We start from the raw sequence: 15,808 nt of genomic DNA, 5'->3' as shown, positions 1-15,808 counted from the left end.
CTGTTCTGTGTCAGGGTGTGAGCAGTGACTGTTCTGTGGCAGGGTGAATGCAGTGACTGTTCTGTGTCAGGGTGAGTGCAGTGACTGTTCTGTGTCAGGGTGAGTGCAGTGACTGTTCTGTGTCAGGGTGTGAGCAGTGACAGCTCTGTGTCAGGGTGAGTGCAGTGACAGTTCTGTGTCAGGGTGTGAGCAGTGACAGCTCTGGCAGGGTGTGAGCAGTGACAGCTCTGTGTCAGGGTGTGAGCAGTGACTGTTCTGTGTCAGGGTGTGTGCAGTGACAGCTCTGTGTCAGGGTGTGAGCAGTGACTGCTCTGTGTCAGGGTGTGTGCAGTGACTGTTCTGTGTCAGGGTGAGTGCAGTGACTGTTCTGTGTCAGGGTGTGAGCAGTGACAGCTCTGTGTCAGGGTGTGTGTAGTGACTGTCCTGTGTCAGGGTGTGAGCAGTGACTGTTCTGTGGCAGGGTGTGAGCAGTGACTGTTCTGTGTCAGGGTGAGTGCAGTGACAGCTCTGGCAGGGTGTGAGCAGTGACAGCTCTGGCAGGGTGTGAGCAGTGACTGTTCTGTGTCAGAGTGAGTGCAGTGACTGTCCTGTGTCAGGGTGTGAGCAGTGACTGTTCTGTGTCAGGGTGAGTGCAGTGACTGTCCTGTGTCAGGGTGTGAGCAGTGACAGCTCTGGCAGGGTGTGAGCAGTGACAGCTCTGTGTCAGGGTGTGAGCAGTGACTGTTCTGTGTCAGGGTGTGAGCAGTGACTGTTCTGTGTCAGGGTGAGTGCAGTGACTGTCCTGTGTCAGGGTGTGAGCAGTGACTGTTCTGTGTCAGGGTGAGTGCAGTGACTGTTCTGTGTCAGGGTGTGAGCAGTGACAGCTCTGTGTCAGGGTGTGAGCAGTGACAGCTCTGTGTGGGTGTGTGCAGTGACAGCTCTGTGTCAGGGTGTGAGCAGTGACAGCTCTGGCAGGGTGTGAGCAGTGACTGTCCTGTGTCAGGGTGTGAGCAGTGACTGTTCTGTGACAGGGTGAGTGCAGTGACAGCTCTGTGTCAGGGTGTGTGCAGTGACAGCTCTGTGACAGGGTGTGAGCAGTGACTGTCCTGTGTCAGGGTGTGAGCAGTGACAGCTCTGGCAGGGTGTGAGCAGTGACAGCTCTGTGTGTCCCCAGGTGGTCAGAGGGAAGGCCAGGCACAGCAGCAGGAGGGAGGACATGCTCAGCCAGCTCAGGCCGAGCTCCCAGCACATGGAGAGCCTCTCCCTCCCGGAGTTCATCAGACGTAAGTGTGTGAATCCCTGACCCCACGTTCCTGCTGCAGGACACACGGCCAGGCTGGCCCTGCCAGGGCTGCAGTGCTGCCAGGGAACATTCCCCCTGAGCTCAGCCCAGCTCCTGGATCAGCCCCTGAGAGGCACCTTAGGCTCAGTGCTGGGTTTAACCCCTCTGCTCCCAGCCTGCCCTCTCTGCCCTGCTGCACCTCATGACAGCCAGAGCACCTGGCCTTGGTCACTCTGGGTGTCACATCCTGCCCTGGAGTGTCCCAGGCCAGGCTGGGCAGGGCTTGGAGCAGCCTGGCTGGTGGAAGGTGTCCCTGCCATGGCAGGGCTGGGATGGGCTTTAAGGTCCCTTCAGCCCAAACCCCTCTGTGATTTATGGCTCATGGGCAGTAGGAATCAGGCCAGAATCTCACCAGAGCCCAAATCCAGGCAGGGAGGAGGGGTGCCAGCTGTGAGCCTGGAGCAGAGCTGTGGGAAGGGAGAGAACCCTTCAGTCAGAGGGGTCTGGGTGCATGCAGCTGCTCTTGCTCAGTTCTCAGGCCATGGCAGGAATCAGACCTGCAGCAGCACTGGCAACGTTTCATCCCCAAAAAGCCTCATCACACTCTCTCCTCAAGGCTGACCTGGCTCTCCAAGCCAGGCTGACCTCCAGTCCCACTCAGAGTGGCCAGTGCTGCCTTGGCCAGGCTCTGAGCACTTCAAATCCACAGGGAGATTTGAATCCAGTGCAATTAAGTTGTTTGGAAATGAGTGGGCTCTTTGTGCTGACGGGGATCAGCCGGCCTTTAGTCTCTGGAGGCATCTGCTAATGGTTGGGATGTTTGGCTTTTTTAAATACTCTGCACTTTGACAGCTACTTATGAAATGTGGCCCTCTGAAGGCACTCCTGCCAGCTTCCCCCATATTTCCCAGATATTATCCGGTTAATTTATTGGAAATTCTCTGGTTCTGAAGGTCAGTGCAGGGCAGGCACAGCCAGGCAGGCGTGGGCAGGTTGTTCCCCCGCTGCTGGCAGCGTTACTCGTCAGCCTAATGCTCAATTAGAGGAGGCACTCGGGGGTTTCTTCCCCCCCTGACCTTGTGGCACTGTCATTTAGAAACCTGTGTGATGGAAGCAGTTGCGTGGGAGCAGATTGATAGTGCTCAGATGGGATTTTCACACCAGCACTCTGCTCTGTGCCTCTGAAACACGAATAAAGATGAGTCCTGGGTGCAGAGAGGAGGAAATATCTTGCTCTGCTCCAGCTGCAGCTTTGGATCAGGGCTTGAAGCAGTGTTGCTGTGTCAGGGCTGTGCTAATAAATTCATTATTTCTGAGAATTTATCCCCCAAGCCTGGTTCTGAAATAAATGAAGTGTCTGGTTTATGTCAGGAGAGCAATCTTGCTGAAATCACCTGGATCTCTAACACAAAACTCTTTTCAGAGGCAGGAACGGGGTGGCAGGGAGTGTGTGATGGTTAGATGAGACAAAAAGGGTGAAGCATAAAGACTTCAGGGCTGGCTCATCTGCAAATCACTGGAAAGAGAATTCCCTTCCCATTTCATCCATCTCCTGCTTCTTTTGTTTCCTCTCTCTGTTTCTCTTTCTACTGTTATTTTCTACATGGTAATTTATGAAAGCAGCGTTTGGAGATGAGATTCTCCAGCCTGAATCTCCCTGGCAGTGCCCAAGGCCAGGCTGGGCACTGGGGCTGGAGCAATGGGACAGTGGGAGGTGTCCCTGCCATGGCAGGGGTGGCACTGGGGGGGCTTTAAGGTCCCTGCACCCCAAACCATTCCATGGTTACAGAGAAGGAAACGTGGTGCTGCTGCTTGGGGGATAAGCAGAGAGCAAAATCCCTCTTGTGGCAATTTTGGAAGCAGAACAAGGGTGGGTGGGGCCCATGGCAGAGGGGCCCTGTCTGAGCCCCCTGGCAGCGCTGGGGGCTGTGCCTCGGGCAGAGCAGGGCCAGGACGGGCTGTGTGCAGGCTGGGGGCTCAGCTCTCTCTGGGGACGCTCCAGGCACTGAGGTCACCCAGCCCAGGGGCAGCAGCTCCTCTGTCCTCACTCAGAGCTGCTGGGAGAGATCTTGGCTCTGGCACAGATGCTCTGCCTGTCACTGGCTTGCACCCTGCTCCTCACACTCACACATTCCTCCTTCTGCAGGCACTGGATCTTCCTGCAGTAAGGAAAGAAGTAGGATTTAGCTTGCCTGAAGTCATTTCCATTGCTAATTTCCAGGCTTCTGTTGAAGACACCTGGGAGGATGTGCAGCTTCTGCTGCACATACTGGGAATTAGCCCATTAAAGGTGATCTTCAAAGCAATTGCAACGCTGCACTCGTGACTTGTTTTTTGTCTCTTATGTTCCCTAAAGGTAGTTTCAAGGATATTTTTTTTTACTATTATTTTAAAGTTTCCACTTGCTTTTGCTGTCTGCCCAGCTTCCTCTCTGGAGCTGTGAGGAGGCTCCAGTTAGTGCTGGGGTGGGGATTGCAGAGGATGGAAATCTTGCTGCTCCCATCATGAAGTGGGTACCTGCTCAGCTTTTTACCCCTGATCTGGGGTGGCAGCAGGGGTGTGGCTTGATTAAAAAGAGCAGAGACCTCCAGAGGAAAGGACATTTCAGTGGAAGATTCCCACAAAAGGCTGGGTTGGCTCTCAGGAGATTTTTCAGCAAGCAAGCTGAGGTTTCCTATCTGCAATATGGCTGAGCAATTCCAGGTATGCTCTTCAAAAACCAGCACCTTTAGTGGCACAGCAAAACCATGTCCCCTGTTGGGTTCACGCTGGTGAAATGCAGCTCTTCCCTCCCCACTGACTGCAGCCTCCCCAGGTCAGTGTTCCAGGGTCCCTGAGCATGCTTTGTATGCTTGCACCCCTTTTGCAGCTGCACGATTTTGGGCTGCTGCCTGAGCTGAGGGCAGAGTGCTGAGCTGGAGGGGCTGCTGCCACGGAGTTTTGCCCACTGCACCCACAGAGGGTCCTTTTGTCCTTGCCAGAACATTTAGGGCAGAAATCCATCCCCATCTGGGGCCAGCCCCCAGACAAGCCCCAGAGAGCTCCTGGTGCCGCTGTGCTGCAGCAGATAGAAAGATTGTCCCAGTTGTTTGTCAGCTGCCAAGAATTAACACCATTAATTTATGGCAGTCCTTTGCATTAATCCTGGCTGTTAATTCCTTATCTCTGCTCCAGCATATTGGCTGCCCAAGCCCTCATCTGGGAAACTCATCAGCAGTTTGTTTGGAAGTTGCCCTTTGCGTGGCAGCCAGGGCAGAGCAGGAGCAGAAAGGGGGTTTGGGGTGTGCAGGAAGGGACATCGCCCCAGGATGGACACTGGGGCACCCCAGGCCCCTGGCAGCAGGGGCTGCAGACCTCTCAAGGGTTCAGCCCTAGGGCAGTTTGCTGGAGCATTTTGTGCCTGTCATCAAAAAATGCGTTTTGCATGATGGAAACAAAAAGGACACTGAAACTGCGACCGCAGCAAACAAATAAATTAACTTTTAATGGCTTCCCATCTACTTTTGTAATTGTTTCAGCAGGAGCTCTGCCAGAAAGCTGCAAGGAAAGGGGTGGAATGAGATGAGCCCTGCAGTTCCAGCCCAGACTCTTGTGGGATGGATATTTTCTGTGCCCTGCTCTGTGTGCAGCAGGTCCCCCTTGTCCTTCCAGGTTTCCCTGCGGTGCTGCTGAGGAACCTGCGGCACCCCGTGTACCTGCTGGTGGTGCTGGCTCAGGTCAACATCTCTGCCATGGTTGCTGGGTTAGCAACCTTCATGGGCAAGTTCCTGGAGAGACAGTTCTCCCTCACAGCCTCCCTGGCCAACATGATCATTGGTAAGTGTTGCTGGGCTTCTGGCCCCTTAAAAAGTAATCCAGGGCTTAGGGAGAATTGCTCTGGAATAAAGCCTCCCTCTCAGAACTGGTTGGAGAGTTCAGAGATCCTGCCACAGAAGGGTTTAAAACACATTTTTGAGCAAACAGCACCTCAGGGAAAGAGGCCTCTGAGGTCTGCAGCAGATAGATGAGAGCAAAGTGAGCAGAGCAGACAGGCAGTGCCCAGGGCTGGGTGCAGGAAGGTTAAATGCTGAAGCAGGGCCCAGCTGAGCTGTTCCCAGCCTTCATTTACCCTCTGCTTCAGGTCAGCACCGTGCTCCAGATTCATTTCTCTGGCCTTTGTTCTCACTACTGAGTCTTGCTTGGCCTTTTTTTTTCAGATCAAAAAGCTTTCTGTAGCTGGAAATTCCTTCCTTGCGTGGGTATTTATGGGCTGAAAGCACCTCCCCATTGATCCTTAGCTGAATTAAACATTTTGCATATCTCTAGCTGAACTTTGGTGTCCCCCCCAAAACACCCAAAACATGGGGGTTACATAAATGGGGTTTTTACAGAAATGGGCACAGTCCTGCACTGCACAGAAATTAAACATCCTCCCCAGGCTTACTTGGTGTTTCTTCCTGTCGACACTGAAAAATCACATTTTGCTGGGTGAAGCACAGCTTTCCACTGCTCCTGACATCTTGCATGCATGGATACATAAGGCACCAGTTTGCTGATTTTTCATAGCCTTATTCCACCAGTCCCTGCAAAAACCTTGTTCCCTGCTGAATCACCTGTGCTGAGAAATAGGAACCTGGTTAGAATAGGAGCTCTGGGTCTTTGCTGTGAGAAGGAACTGGTACAGATCAGAGGTGGAAAGCAAGGGACAGTGATAGGACAGGGGGAATGGCTTTGGGTTGGGTGTTGGAGGGAGCTGCTCCCAGGGAGGGTGGCACAGGGTGCCCAGAGATGCTGGGGCTGCCCCTGAAGTGTCCGGGCCCGGCTGGGTGGGGCAGTGTGGGGCGGTGGAAGGGGTGGGACTGTGATGCTCAAGCCGCCCAAGGCACTCTGTGGTGCCCTGAGCCGGTGCCCTGCCTTTCCCCAGGCGCTGTGAACATCCCCGGGGCCATGGTCGGCATCGTGGTGGGCGGCGCCATCCTGAAGCGCTTCCAGATGTCGCTGAGGCAGTGCAGTGCCCTGTGCCTGCTGGGCATGCTGCTGTGCCTGCTCGCAGCCTTTCCCCTGCTCTTCCTGGGCTGCCCCACGCAGAGGGTGGCAGGTGTCACCTACTGGGACAGGTACCACAGCTGGGCACGGGGCAGCCAGGCAGGATCCCCAGAAAGGGGTTTGTGCCCTCAGCAGAGGCAGCTGATGGAGATAAAGTAAGGGATTCTTGTGGGTAAACACAAGTGTGCTGCATCCTCAGGTTTAGGCCAGCCTTTGTGACCTCTTCCACACATGGTGGAGTCATTTCAGATGATCTCCTTGGGGGTAAAACCTTTTACACACGAGGTTTTTGGGAGCAGGGTTATGTGAGTTCCACCAGTGAGATTTCCTACTGAGGAGCAAGCGTGGAACCCAAAGTAAACACGCTTTTTGGCACAAACAGCACGAGTTTTCATCTTGGAAAGTGTGGTGGATGAATCATTGAGGCAGGAGCCATGCCCTGGGATCACACCATCCAAGCTGTGGCAGTTCAGTGTGGGCAGGACCTTCTCGTGTGCCCTCAAGGCTTGATCCAGATCTCTGAACTCCCTGTTCTGTGTGCTGTGGTCCCAGCCCTTAGGAGGAATCTCCCTCCCTCCCTCCCACAGCTGTGTTGCAAGAACCCCAGAGCCCAGTATGAAGGAGGTGGGTGGCTGCCGTGCCCGTTTGAGGTTGGGATGCCTTGCCCGGGCAGAGCAGAGGTTTGGGGTGATGGTGGAATTCCCCGGGTCCTCACTGACACACGGGGAAGGGTTTGCTGTGCAGCCAGGTGGTTTTTTGGTGTCTCAGCACACACGCAGCTGGTTTTCTCTGTAAGATGCACTGTGGTGATGCTCCCCAGCTGGCATTAACCCTTTCCTCGTGCTCAGCTCCGGGTTTGGACCGCACAGCCTGGAGTGCAGCGCGCAGTGCCGCTGCCCCGAGACGGGCTTCAACCCGGTGTGCGGCTCGGACGGCGTGGAGTTCACCTCGCCCTGCTCTGCCGGCTGCAGCAGCGCCCACAGCCCCGCTGCCGGCTCCATCCTGGTGAGTCCTGCGGCCAGGCTGCCGGGGGAGCACTGCCAGAGGGGCAGGGGCTGCCTGGGAGGGCGGGGAGAGCGGGCTTTGCTCCCAGCCCTGCTTTGCTCCCAGCCCTGCCTTGCTTTGGGTCCCTCTGCTGCCCTGTGCTGCTCCCTCCTGTGCTGCCCCCCGCCTGTCACTGGGGCCTGGCAGCTCTGAGTGACCCAGCAGCTCTGCTGGCTCTGCAGGAGCTCACAGCCCCGCCTGAGGAAGGCTCTGCCGTGCAGACACAGGTCCTCAGCAGCCCGTGTGGGATGGGTGGCTGTGTGCTGCACTCTCGGCACAGGATGGAATGGCAGCCCGGGACTGTCTGGGCAGTTTGCAGCAGCATTTTGTTATTAACAGCACTTGATTTTAGTATCAATTATGATTTCTGCCAGAGCTTAGTCCCAGGTGTGCTCTCCTGCACCCCCACGCCTGCCTTTTGTACAGCAGATCCTTTCCAACTGCTTTTTTCCTCCTCAACCATGCCTCTCTCTTCCAGCCCTGCTTTCTTGGAAATTTTACTCTTTTCTTGCCCTTCTCAGTATCTCAGCCAGTACAGGGACCTCTGGCACTCATTGCCTACTGCCTTCCTGGAAAGGGTTTCCAGGAACTCCCAGCCTGCAGAAAACCCTACAGGTGTGTGCCCAGCTTTGCTGCAGCCCTTCCAGAGGGCACCATGTAAGCTTGGATGTAGGAACGAGGGTTTGGGAGACCCTGCCTCTGGGGTCACCCTTCTGCAAACTGCCACCCCCTCTGGCAACCAAAAGATCCTGCTCATTTTATTTAAAGGTCTCTTAAAAAAGAAAACAACAAACTCAGGAGTTTCTTGTTTTAAACAACAAGAAAAAAAAAGAATCATGACTAAAAAATAGAGAAAAGGAAAAATTCCTCATCCATCACTCCAGGGCACCTTTTCTTTGCTATAAGGCTCTGCTAGTTATTTATGAGCCTCTCTCAAAGGTGAGGTTTGACATGTTTGATTTAACACTGCCCTGATCTTGGGCTCTGGCTGTGGCTGCAGCTCTGCCCTGCACACAGCCCTGGGTGAAGGGGCTCACAGCAGGACACTGCCTGGGCACAGGGGCAGCAATGCCTTCCCAATACCCATCCAGCCCTGCCCTCTGTCAGTCTGAAGCCATTCCCATGTCCTGTCCCTCCAGCCCTTGTCTCCAGTCCCTCTGCAGCTCTCCTGGAGCACCGGACGGGGCTCTGAGCTCTCCCCAAGCACTGAGTGCTAATTACTGCTCATCATTTCCAGACAAATCTACCCCTCTCCTTCTCCTGGCAGCTGGCAGCGTTCCCTCCCTCTGCAGGTGCAGGGCCCGTGAGCAGCAGTGGTGTCTCTCCTCTTTGCAGAACTACTCGGGGTGCAGCTGCGTGGCGGGGCCCGCGGGGCTGGCGCGGCCGGGCTCCTGCGGCACCGGCTGCTCCCACCTCCTGGTGCCCTTCGTGGTGCTGTCCTGCCTGGCTGGGATCCTCGCCAGCACGTCCCACACGCCCTCCTTCATGCTCATCCTCAGGTGGGACCCCCTGGCCACAGTCCTGGGCAGCCACACAGGGCGTGCTTGGCTCAGGAGACAGGGTTTGTCCACTGCGGGACTGGGGATGGCATGGCCTGGCTGGGGCTACACCAGCCCTGGGCTAAACCAGCCCTGGGCTAAACCAGTCATGGGTTAAACCAGCCCTGGGTTAAACCAGCCCTGGATAAAACCAGCTTTGGGTTAAAACAGCCCTGGGTTAAAACAGCCCTGGGTTACACCAGCCCTGGGTTAAACCAGCTTTGGGTTAAACCAGCCATGGGCTAAACCAGCCCTGGGTTACACCAGCTCTGGGTTACAGCAGCCCTGGGCTAAACCAGCCCTGGGTTAAACCAGCCCTAAGTTAAATCAGTCCTGGGTTAACCCAGCCCTGGGCTGCACCTCGTGCCCTGTTCCTGCTGTGGCTTTAGCTCAGCACAAGATGCACCATGAACTCAGCAGTAATCCAGCACAGCAGCATTTGGGCTCTTCTTAAGGCAGCCCTGTGAGAAGTTAAGAAGTTAATTCCCTTCCTCTGCTTGAAAGCAGCCTGCCCTCCCAGTGCAGAGAGGCAATTAGGGCTCCAGCTTCCCACACCCTGGGAGAGGTGCCTGTGGGGTGGCAGCAGGATGGAGCCAGCCCAGATGTGAGCCCAGGCTGGTGGGGCTGGACCCTGGAGTGGGTAAAGCTGAGGCAGAGGGGAAAGCTGTGATGGAATCTCTGTCTTAGTCTGTAAATGGTACTTTCAAGCTCTTCCTGGGTCTGGCAGGATTTCCAGACCAAAAAAAGGAAGGGAAGCATCCATCCTGCTGGGATTGCCAGAGGGCACGTTGCATTTTGTTTTTCAGGAGCATCCAGCCTGAAGACAAATCATTCGCTGTTGGGATACAGTTCATGCTGCTGAGAGTTTTAGGTAAATTGAAATGTGTTAAAATCCCATCCTGGAAAGCAATGGCAGCTCCTGGAGAGGGCTTTCCCAGGGCAGGGAAAGATGCCGCCCTGCAGGGTCTGGGGCTGCACGTGGGGGATGAGACAAGGCAGCTCCAAGGGCTCCATCTCCGTGTGTAAACAAAGGAGGGCTGGGAGTGACTTCAGGTGCAGGAGCTCAGGCTGTGTGCAGACACTGCTCTGTGCACCTCCAGCTCATCAGGGGGCTCCACACCCTGTCCTGTCATCCCACCAGTAGCTTTTCCAAGGGGGAAAATTCATGTTGCCCTGGAGGCCCCCAGGAAATGCCTCAGCAGCCGTGGGAAGGAGCAATAAATGCTCAGTGGGTGGAGGAGGTGAGCAGGAACAGGCTGCCTGGGGTGGTGGTGGAGTGTCTGTCACTGAGGGGTGCAGGAGGTACCTGCCGGTGGCACCGGGGGCCGTGGTTTGGGCTGTGGCACCCACTTGGGGCCGTGGTTCAGGCTGTGGCACTCACCTGGGGCCGTGGTTTGGGCCGTGGCACCCACTTTGGGCTGTGGTTTGGGCTGTGGTTTGGGCTGTGGCACTTACCTGGGGCCGTGGTTCAGGCTGTGGCACTCACCTGGGGCCGTGGTTTGGGCTGTGGTTTGGGCTGTGGCACCTGGGGCCATGGTTTGGGTCATGGTTTGGGCCATGGTTTGGGCTGTGGTTTGGGCTGTGGCACCTGGGGCCGTGGTTTGGGTCATGGTTTGGGCCATGGTTTGGGCTGTGGTTTAGGCCGCAGTTTAGGCCGCAATTTAGGCTGCAGCACCTGGGGCATGGTTTGGGCTGTAGTTTAGGCTGTGGAACCCAGGGCTATGGTTTTGGGGTGGCTGAGGCACCTGAGGCCATGGTTTGTGTCGTGGTTTGGGCTGTGGCACTCACCCAGGGCCCTGGTTTAGGCCACGGTTTGGGCCATGTTTTAGGCCGTGGCACCTGGGGCCCTGGTTTGGGCCCTGTTTTGGGGGTGTCTGTGGCACTCAGGGCCCTGGTTTGGGCCCTGTTTTGGGGGTGTCTGTGGCACTCAGGGCCCTGGTTTGGGCCCTGTTTTTGGGGTGGCTGCGGCACTCAGGGCCCTGGTTTGGGCCCTGTTTTTGGGGTGGCTGCGGCACCCACCCAGAGCCCCGCTTTGGGGTGCCTGTGGCGGGAGCCCAGCCCAGCCCAGCCCTGCCTTGCAGCGTGGATGCCGGGCCCGGTGCTGTACGGCAGCGCCATCGACACGGCGTGCGTGCTGTGGGAGCGGCGCTGCGAGCGCCGGGCTGCCTGCAGGTACTACGACAACACCCTCTTCAGGCACAGGTAGGGCTGGGCGCGGGGCAGAGGCTCCCCCTGAACGCCCCGGGTGCCAGGAGCTGCCCTGAGCCCGTGTGCACACAGGTACCTGGGGCTGCAGCTCTTCTTCGAGGTGGGCGCCTTCCTGTGCTTCGGGGCCGTGTACGCCATCCTCAGCAAGCAGGAGCGGCACGCCGGCCGGGCAGGGGGGGCAAAGGCACAGCCAGAGAAGGAGAAGCTGGCAGGAAACTCCCTGAAGAGCCCAGAATCCAAGGTGTGACACCGAGGAGTGAGCTGGGAGCTGTCTGGGGAGCTGAGGCCACAGCCACAGCCGAGCCGTGCCTGGGATGGAGCTGGGGCTGCCTCCAATCCACTGCCATGGAGATCTCCACTGCTCTGCAGTGCTGTGGGCCCCCCACACGCTGTTCTCCACCTCAGGGGTGCAGCTTGTTCCTCACAGGGATTGCTCCACAGCCCTGGACTCTGCAGCCTCCTGGATTCCTGTCCTTCACAGCGGTTTTTCCTGCTGACTGTCTCGGTGATGCCAGCAGTGAGCATTAGCCATAAACCTGAAAGGTTTTGCAGTGTGGGGTTTTTTTTTAATAAATCATTTTTAAGAAATGGATTTTTCTGAACCCGTAGATCTCTGTGACTGATGATTATCATTACAATTCTTATTTTCTGTGTTATCAGCACTTATTTTCTGATAGTCAGTGTTTATCACAGGAGCTCAGAGGAGCCCGAGGGAGTTCAGGTGCATTCCTGGTTTGCAGTTTGAGAAGGACAGAACTTTTCTCAGGGTTGCAGGATCAGGGGACAAGGTTGGAGCCACTCCAGACTGGGTAGAGCTTGTGGCTGAGCCATCTGAGCCCAGCACCAGCCAGCCCCTGGCTCCCTGAAGGGGGTTCTGGCTGTAATTATGGGGTGGAAGCCCAGCCTGGTGCTATTTTGGTTCAGCTGCCTCCATTTCCTGCATTCTTCCCGTCCTGGGGCTCCTTCCCACCCAAGAGTGAATTGTGTTGCTCCTACCACCAGCGAGCAGCCACAGCCACTGGGTAACTTTGTCACTTTTGGCTCCAGGATGGAATTTAGTAGAGAAAACAAAACTTGTAAGTTCAATGCAAATATGCAGAAAAGAAATACATGGAGGGCAAAATTAATTCCCTCCTCCCACCCTGGCAAATATCCTCTGGGAAAGGCTGGGTGTGCAGGAAGTGGAAGGGAGAAGGCCTGTGGTGAAGTGACTGAATTTAGCTGCTCCCCAAAGTGCTTGCCCAGCCATTCTGAGGGACCCAGTTACCTCAGTGCAGACTGAGAGGCTGATTGCAGTTTTTCAGGGGTTTGGGTTGGGCTTTTTTTTCCTGTTTTTGCCTTGTGTTTACTGAGTTGAGAATTTACAGCCCTGTTCAGGGTACCAAGAAGGATGTCTGGCTTCAGAGGGGGTTCTGGAAGGCAGAGGTGTGCGTGGATGTTGCAGGGATGGAGCTGGAGCCATCCAAGGAAGGACGAGCAGTGTTTGCTGACCATGACCTTCGGAGTTCTGCACTGTCCTGTTTTCCCAGCCATGGCCAGGCAGCAGGAGAGGAATGGGAGCGAGGCTCTTGGGCAGGAGGAGGGAAGGGACAGCCCACATGCCCACGGTGGCAGTTCCAGCTGCTGGCAGCCCAGAGTCTGAGGAGAAGAAGGTTCTTTCCTGGCTGAGCACAAGCCGTGGCTCACAGGCGCTTTCCTGCTGAGCTCAGCTGGATCCCAAGGCTCCCCAGGGTACTTTCCACACACCATAGGCAGCCAACAACAGCACAGCTTGTTCCCTGGGGAGCTGCCGTGGCCTTGGCCAGGAATCTGCCCGTGGAAGTGTGCAAGCCCAGGCTGGATGGGACTTGGAGCAGCCTGGGACAGTGGAAGGTGGCCTTGCCCATGGCAGGGGATGATCTTTAGGGCCTTTCCAACCAAAGCCATTCTGTGATTCCATGGCTCTCTGCCCATCCCACTGGAGCCCCTCAGGGCTGTGCAGCCTCTCTGAAAGGCCCTCAAGCCACCAAAAGCAGCGGCTCCATTTACAGAAAGGAGGGGGAAAGGGCATGGTTAACCCCTTTCCCGAAATAAACAGGGAGTTTAATTGCCTGTGGTGCAGGTGGCAGGCAGGCTGCGCATCCCTCTCGTGCCTGGTTGGGATCAGCCTGGATTCTGCCTTCCCTCCAGCACAGGACAGATCTCTCTGGATAAGCATCCAAGGCACTTGCAAATGTCCCAGCTCTAGGCTTGTTATTCTGCTTTTGCTCTGGGAATTTCCATCAGTTTGGGCTGGAGTTTCTATAAAGAGACACAAACCCCCATTTGCCATCCCCTCCCCTGTGCTCTTTGAGAACATGGTTGAAAGGCAGTGACTTGCCAGGGAAGATTAAAGAGAAGCACTTTGGGAAGGCTGCTCCCACCTCCCATACAGGGGGGGAGAGAAATCCCAGGGAATATGAAAGGGCTGGCAGCAGCAGGGAGCAGCAGGAGCAGTGTTTGATGCAGAGCAGGGGCAGGCAGGTGGGAGGGCTGCAAAGGAAGAAAGCAAAGGAAGGGTGGAAGCAGCAAAACCCACCCTGTGCTGTTTGTGTTCTGTAAAACAGAATTTACAGGGCACCAAGGGTACAGCTGGGGTACAGCCAGGAACTGCACTGGGGGGTTAGCAGGAGCTCATCCAGCTGGGCCAGAGCTCCATGGGCTTCCTGGAACTGAGCACGGGGTTTTCATGCAGCACTTTGTGGTACCAGGGTCACAGACCTGGAGGCTGAACAGTGCCTTTAAGGGTGGTGAGAATTGCACAGGGTCAGGAGAAGGAATTAAAACAGGAGCCAAGGGCTGCTTTAGAGCCATTCCTCTGGAAAAGGAGCAAAGCTGAAGATTTAAATCACCTTGGTGTGTCTAGCCAGGCAGATCTGTCCCTGGGGTGCTCCTGGCCCTGCTGCAGCCTGACCCAAAGGGTTTCTCCTGGCTTGCTGCTGCTGTCACGGGGCAGGCTCTCCAGCACAGGGACAGGGATGGTCCCAGGTGGATTCAGTGGCTGTTTGTAGGGCACCAACAGAGCATGGATCAAAACCCACTGAATTCTTGTCTTAAAACTCACTCGAGCTGCCTCTGGCAACCTGAAATCTGTTCTCAGGAAATGCTCGCTGAGGGGACACAGTTTGTAGCCCAGAGACAAAGAATTGCTGTGCCTGGGACTGAGGCAGAGCTGGGGATGGGATCCAGTCCCCAGGCTGGGGAAGAGGAAGGCAAATAAACCAAAGATGTTACCCTGAAGTTCAAGAAAATCTGGGAAGTTCCCAGAGCGATACTGAAAAGGTGAGCCAGGGAATCACTGAAATGGTACCAATTAAAACCACAATTCCCAGAAACTGGAGGTTTCCAGGGGTCTCAGAAGGGGAAAACAGAGCAATCAGGCAGATCCAGACCCAGCTCAGCTCTGGTCCCTGGAAAGATGCTGAAGAAGTGACTCCTCCATGTGCAGCCACTTGGATAAGGATGTCATGGATTGCCTCCCACAGATCACATCAAACATTTCATTTCTCCTGTCCCACCTGGGGAAGCTGTGCTACCTCTGACTGAAGGAAGGATTTTGACCCTGTCCCACCTTGTTCCCATAAACCAATTATCAGCCAGATGGAGATATGCAGGGAGGAGAAAAAGAGGAGAAAAAAGCAGGCTTAATTGAAAAGCTTCAGCTCCAGGAGCTGCAGGTAGTTTGCTGCCTATCCAAAATAATTTATCTACAGGAATCTCACCAGGGTCTGTCCTGTCTCTAGGACTAATCAATATTTTAATTAATTACTTGGACAATGAGAGAAGCAGGAGCTAATAAAATTTCTGCTTATGGTTGTGAGTGCTGTGAGCGGCACGACTGGAATCCAAATCATTCCCAGGTGGAAGAAAGGGTGTGAAATGGATAATACTGGGATTTAGCATCAAAACAGTGGTGCAGGGGAAGGGGGCTGGGGTGCAAAGTCTGCCCTGTGGGAAAGGGGATGTGGCACCAGCTCATATGGAGCAGAAGAGTTTTAAGCTCATATTGTCCCTTTGAATTAAATTGGCATTCACCACAATTCATTGTGAGGGGAAGATACGACCCCTGGCACACAAAATTATCTCCCCACATTGCTGAAGTGAGAAAGTTTCCCTGCTCATTGCCAAGTGCATCTCCTCTCGAAGGTCCAGGCAAACAGAGCAGAGCAAGTCAGGAATTATCTCCTGTGTTTAGAGACAGGTTGAGTAATGATTGCTCCTGAAATACAGAATTCATCTTGGGGGCTTAATGGGATTGCAATGGAGTTGTGCAGGAGCTGGCTGCTGAAGGTTCTGAAGTGACTGTGCATGGGAGAGCATCCTTTATCCTGCAGTGTTCAGGAGCTGCATCCTTTATCCTGCAGTGTGAGAGGGGCTGATCCTTTATCCTGCAGTGTGAGAGAACCTACATCCTTTATCCTGCAGTGTTCAGGAACTGCATCCTTTATCCTGCAGTGTGAGAGAACCTGCATCCTTTATCCTGCAGTGTTCAGGAACTGCATCCTTTATCCTGCAGTGTGACAGGAGCTGATCCTTTATCCTGCAGTTTGACAGGAGCTGATCCTTTATCCTGCAGTGTTCAGGAGCTGATCCTTTATCCTGCAGTGTGACAGGAGCTGATCCTTTATCCTGCAGTGTGATAAGAGCTGCATCCTTTATCCTGCAGTGTTCAGGAGCTGCATCCTTTATCCTGCAGTGTTCAGGAGCTGATCCT

At 55.1% G+C, this 15,808-nt stretch overlaps 1 protein-coding gene across 1 annotated transcript in view; it reads left to right on the top strand.

The window, feature by feature from the left end:
* Positions 1–11,668, top strand: part of SLCO2B1 (solute carrier organic anion transporter family member 2B1) — a 35,576-nt gene extending 23,908 nt beyond the window's left edge. The window contains exons 9-16 of the mRNA XM_056487200.1: positions 1,154–1,262; positions 4,913–5,077; positions 6,165–6,357; positions 7,135–7,291; positions 8,666–8,829; positions 9,675–9,739; positions 10,950–11,070; positions 11,149–11,668. Of these exons, the coding sequence (XP_056343175.1) occupies positions 1,154–1,262; positions 4,913–5,077; positions 6,165–6,357; positions 7,135–7,291; positions 8,666–8,829; positions 9,675–9,739; positions 10,950–11,070; positions 11,149–11,323 (1,149 nt within the window). The 3' untranslated portion in view covers positions 11,324–11,668. The remainder of the gene's footprint in view (positions 1–1,153; positions 1,263–4,912; positions 5,078–6,164; positions 6,358–7,134; positions 7,292–8,665; positions 8,830–9,674; positions 9,740–10,949; positions 11,071–11,148) is intronic.
* Positions 11,669–15,808: the final 4,140 nt, after the last annotated feature.

Source organism: Oenanthe melanoleuca, chromosome 1 (genome assembly GCF_029582105.1).
Source record: "Oenanthe melanoleuca isolate GR-GAL-2019-014 chromosome 1, OMel1.0, whole genome shotgun sequence".
NCBI classification, from domain to species: domain Eukaryota; kingdom Metazoa; phylum Chordata; class Aves; order Passeriformes; family Muscicapidae; genus Oenanthe; species Oenanthe melanoleuca.
Note: the sequence above shows the minus strand (reverse complement) of the source record. Positions and strands in the feature narration are given on the sequence as shown.